Source organism: Grammomys surdaster, unplaced genomic scaffold, assembly GCF_004785775.1.
Source record: "Grammomys surdaster isolate TR1022 unplaced genomic scaffold, NIH_TR_1.0 185, whole genome shotgun sequence".
In the NCBI taxonomy this organism is placed as follows: Eukaryota; Metazoa; Chordata; class Mammalia; order Rodentia; family Muridae; genus Grammomys; species Grammomys surdaster.
Window position 1 is genome coordinate 11,836,831 of NW_021604630.1, and position 5,457 is coordinate 11,842,287.

The 5,457-nt window shown below is 50.7% G+C and overlaps 1 protein-coding gene across 1 annotated transcript; it reads right to left on the reverse strand.

Annotated features, from left to right (window-relative positions):
• Positions 1-622: 622 nt before the first annotated feature.
• Positions 623-2,436, reverse strand: Cldn23 (claudin 23). Its single transcript, XM_028768134.1, has one exon. It carries the CDS (start codon positions 2,227-2,229, stop codon positions 1,342-1,344), a length of 888 nt encoding a protein of 295 aa, XP_028623967.1. The 5' UTR covers positions 2,230-2,436; the 3' UTR covers positions 623-1,341.
• Positions 2,437-5,457: the final 3,021 nt, after the last annotated feature.

A 5,457-nucleotide genomic window follows, 5' to 3' on the forward strand; every position in this document is an offset into this window, starting at 1 on the left:
AGTTTCAGGGGTCTCTAGCATTGGAATCTGCATTTGAAAAAAAATCTCTAAAGTGATAAAGCTGGGGTCCTTAAGAAAACAAGGTGATTCTACTCCAAAGTGGCAGGGGCTGCAAACGCCTACCTTCTTGGTCCGCCATGAGCTTTCACTCCTCCAACTGTAGCTCTCCACCGTTAGCACGCCTCCATGTGTGGTTCCCACTTCTGAACTTTAAATAACAGGTTCAGTTCAGTTAAAGGAACTTTTAGCTCCAGTGTTTAGGCAGAGCTGTTGGGGATTTCTGCTCTCTCATGCAGCACAGCTGCCTAGCTGGGTCATGAAGTACCTGGGCCAGAAGAGGACCAGGGCTCTACCATCTCGTCCCTGAAACTGGTGCTGCTAGTTTTGAGGGTTTTTTTCCCCCAACAATAGACTTGGCTTGCACTGAAAACAGCCCGAGCCTGAAAACAAAGCCAACCGGGATTTAAGTGGGGCCCCTTGGCTCCTTTTAGTAATCTTAGGCAGAGAAGGACAAAGATGTGAGATTGCAGACAGGTGGCTCAGATGCCAAGAAACTGCTTAGTGACAAATGCCAAGACTCCCAAAAGACACCGGAGACAGGCTTTTGTAGGAATCCCGAAACTGACATTTACAATTTTTATTTATAAATAAGATATGTACATGTGGACTCTAGCCAAACTCAACCTAACAGTTCGTATTGTACAAAATATATCTCTGTTCAGGGTGAGGTATCTAGGGAACAGGACAGTAGCATCGGCCTGGCTTCTGGAAGACAAGTTCAACCTCCTTCACAGAAACAAGTGATTAGAAAAGATAAATACTATGTATGCACGGAGAGATATAAATATGAGTTGAACAAGTTACTTGACTTCATAAAAGCCATTAAAGCTGCCGGCTTTATGGTACAACCTTCAAATACAGCCAGACTCACATTTTTGGCCATTTATGTTCTCTAGAGACTGAAGCGAGGAGCAAAACAAAACAAAACACCCCAAGAGTGATGTTTGTGAAGGCTCATGGGTAACTTAGAATACTGTACTTTCAAGGACTTTTTAAAGCCTATTGACTAATTGCAATTTTGTCACTACTGCAATGAACAGTATGCAGAACGTCACCCACTCTTGTCACTGCATAAGAAGACCTGGTCCCTCTGGAGAGAAAAGTAAAACTCCTTACAAGATAAATGAACCCAACCTAGTATTTGGAGAGGAGTTTGACCCCAGGAAAGGAAGGCTTTTCCTCCAGGTAGAGGAAGGCGTCCAGGGCTCTGGTTGGAGATGTACTGGCCATGCGGAGTTCAAGTCACCCTCGGACCCCAGGCGGAGCTCAGGTGAGCCCTGTCTACAGGTCGGAGTCACAAGGCAGTGAATTTTGGCAGGGCCGAGTGCTGCGAGAGGAGGAACCGCCTTGGGAGGTGGCTGTTTTCTTTTCTTCTCCCTCAAGCACATCCATCGGGTTGGTGTAAGCCTTGGGTGGCGGTCGTGGCATCGGGAATCCCACCTTGAGTTTGCTGGTGTCCCTGTGCTCGGCGGGATGAGGCCGATGCTGACCCTCGCTGTAGTACTTGATGGCAGGTGTGAGCGCGGGTTCCGGCCAGTCCACGTAGACGGTGCTGATGCTGCTACGGCGCGGGCCTGCTGGGGGCGCCTTGCGACAGCGGCGACAACGCTCTTCGCACCAGGGCGCAAAGCTGAGCGCTAGCGAGAAGCCGCCCAGCAGCAGCAGACAACTGCCTAGGTAGCCCAGCACCAGGCTGTAGCTGACTTGCACGGTGACCGGGTGGCTCGGGGCGGCCAGGACGGTGGGATCTGTCAAGAAGTGGGTGTACCAGGAAACGGGGATGAGGCTGAAGAGGCCAGCGGCGAAAAGCACGACCCCCGAGAGGCCGGCTAGCCCGAAGTGGGGCTCCTCTTGCCAACAGCGCACACCGAGGGAAGCCAGCAGCAGCCCTAGGGCGGTAGTGGCCAGTGACGTGACCATGAGTCCCCGGGCCACCTGCACAGGCTGGGTCTCGAAGTAGTTCCACTGGTCGGGCTGGCGGCACTCGCGCTCGCGACTGCTCTGCTCGCGGCATATGTCCCACAGCCCCTGGTACAGCACCAAGTCCACTGGCTGGTCCTGAAAGCCCTTCATCAGCCGCCAGCCAGGGGCCAGCGTACTGACGAGATTGAGCAGCAACCCGCAGGGCGTGAACACCATGCCCAGCGTCATCACCACCGGCGTCCGCATCCCGCGTAGCCTCGTGGGGTCCCCAGCAGCTCTGGCTGCTCCGCCGCGCACCCGGTCCTCAAGTCTGCGAGGTCGTTGGGCTGGGTAGCAGCGATGCTCGCTGCGCTCTCTGGGCGCTCTTTGTCTCTCGCGGGGACTGTCCCCACCGAGTCCCCTCCTCTCTCGCGTCCCGACCGCTCCGCCCTCTGGCCCAGCCGCTGTCTCTAATCGAAACTAGCTCCGAGTCCGGTCAGACCGAAACCGCGCGCCCAGGTGCGGCCCCCGCGGCCAAACCCTACCCGGTGGGAGGGGCGGGAGCGCCGGGGCCACTTGGCAAGGAGGCGACCTCGGACTCTGAGGACCGGGACACCTCACCCCAGCCCGCCCGCTCCTCCCCGCCCGCCCGGATGGTTTAGGGCTCAAAGGTCGCCCCGCCCTAGCTCCCTGGCACCTCCCGCGCGCTTGTGGGCGGGACGAATGGGGCGGGGCGGCTCGTGTCGTCTCACCTGTAGCAAGGCTACACCTTTCCCCCTTCCTAATCCTTCTCTGGTCAGGTCAGAAAGCGTCCCTACACCGCCCCCAATTTTCCCCACCTCTGCCTGTGGACCCTGCCAACACAAGTCTCCTTGCTTTCCCAGCTGGTGACCAGTGGCCCTTGAACGTTTTGCGCCGCCATCTGCAGCCACCTAGGGCAGAGTGGTGGGCCCAGGATTCACAGGACCGGTGTGCACCATGGTTTCCAGGCTCAGGGTGTATCCAAACAGTTGCACTATGGAAACATTGCTAGACTTGCTTAACGAAGGCTCCACGCTCTGCCTGAAGTTTTAACTCCTCCGAAAAGGGAGAGTATTTCTGGGTTGAGGAGTTGCGAAAGAGTTTTCTTTTCCGTCCTGTAAAGTCCTGGCAGTGACTTGATGTGTATGTGGGGTAATGGGGGGGCGGGGTCCCTCTTCTCAGGGGAGAATGCAGGAAGGATCTGAGTGAGGGGGTACTGGGAGGAGAGGGAGGCTGATATTGGGATGTGTAAGATAAATTTTAAAAATTAGTAACAAACCAAACATTTTTTCAAGCGGATAAGAGGTTGACTCGATTTTCCCGTTCAGAACTTGGCAGGCCTATAATGTACTGCAGAAATCCCGAGGTTCTACAGCTGGAGTTTCCAGATAAACGCAGAGATGGATTATTACCCAAAGAATGTCAACTAGCTTTTCTTTCTTTCATGAAAAAGGACAAACTCGTAATCAAGGAAATATAATTAGAATTGGCACGATATTCGCCTTTGATTGGTTAAAAATGAAAGCTTGAAATTTTTCATCAGCAAAGGTAGGAGCTAGTGAATTCCCAACGTCACTGGTTTAGTGTATAGCCTTCAATTAGCCAATCTGACAGGATACAATGTTTACAGTCCACATGCTTAGGTTTCTTTTTAAAAGGTTTTTATAATGACCGTATAATTACCCACAAAAACGTAATACGTTTTGCTCATTGAATACCACCTACTTTGGCACAGGCTGTCAAATTCATCTTAACATTCCTGTTGGCCTAGGTATGAGATAGTCACATTCTCCTTAAATACCTTTACATATTTGGGACATATTCACTGTATGTTGGTCAAGAGACATGCTTTTCCTTGAAAAAAAAACAGTTCTCTTATAATATTTCTCTGTATTCTATATATCTCTGACAACAGAAATATATTTTTAATAATTTGCTGTATATTAAAACTACTTACTAAAATCAGGTGATTTAGTGTTTGTAGATCATACTGGATACCTGGAGACGCAGCCTGAGGTGACTGAAGTGGGTGTTAGGAGCCTAACCTTCATCTTGTGCAGCAGCAGTCCATGCTCTTAATCACTGAGCCATCTCCATATTCTAAAAAATTCAACTGTGGCTAAACGTGCAGCCCCAGCTAGCTTTCAGTTAATGTGATAAGACATCGACCAAAACCAACCTCGGAAGGAAAGGGTATATGTGGCTTGCACTTCCATAAGCATCCCTGTCCAGTTGTTGAGGTAACTCAGGGCAGGAACTGAAGCAGAAGCAGAGGAATCACCGCGCACTGGCTTGCTCCTCAGTCTTGAGCAGTTTGCTTTCTTATAGAACCCAAGAGCACTTGCCCAAAGATGGCACTACCCACAGTGGGCAGAACTACTCAGTCATTAATCAAGGACTACCCCCCACAGACTTCCCCACAGGCCAAGCCACTGATGGATACAATTCTTCAAATGAGGCTCCCTCCTAAAGAGTGACTCTGGCTTGTATTGAGTTAATGCAAAGTCACCAGCATATGAACCTACTATAGAATTTATTGGCTTACTCATTTTTAACTGCATAGGTTTACAGCATGAAGCACACTCCCACTGTGCGAACAACGCCAACACCCTGCTCCAGAACTTCTGAGTCCTTCCAAACTCAAACTGATGGTTTAGCAGTGACAAGTGTGTTCCTTCATCCCTGAATCCCTCACTAGGCATCACTCTACCTTCACAGGGTTAACTGGATACTTCACGTAAATGGAAGCCAGCTGTCCCCGTGTCTAGCTTATTTCAATTAGCAGAATGTCCTCAAGGTTTATGTATCTGTATATGTGCAAACTGACCTCATGACCAGCCCATGGTATGGTTAAAAGGAAGTGTGTGTGTGTGTGTGTGTGTGTGTGTGAGAGAGAGAGAGAGAGAGAGAGAGAGAGAGAGAGAGAGAGAGAGAGAACAGTCAGAGGCATCAGGAAGAGCCCAGAGCAGGGAGAGTAACTAGTAGAATGGGCATAGCCAGCAGACTGGACATGACCCCTAGAGAAACAGAAATATGGTGGAGGGTTGGAGAGAGAGTAGGCCCCGGCGCTGGAGCGGAGGGGGGAGGGAGAGGGGAGGGGGAGGGAGAGGGCGAGAGCACAAAAGAAAAGAGAGCATGGCTGAAGTAGAAGTATCAGGGTTATAAGGAGAAGGAGTAGCTGGAGGGGGAGGGAGCCCATGAGCTAGAGAAGCTTAGGTTAAAGGAGGAGCTGAGAAGAATTAGGATGCTATAAGGAACTCTGAAATTTGTAACAGGTACCTGTCATAGTAAGGGAGCCTGGAGGCCAGCATGCTCTTCGGTGTGCTAATAGGCACCACAGACAAACATTTGTCTACTGCCAGTGTTAATGAAAATGGTTCCTTTCGGTAGAAGGGCACTGGCTTCTGTCTAACAGAGAGAATTTGTGAAAATGTAGCTTCCTCTGGGCCTGACGGTGACATGTATCATATTCTT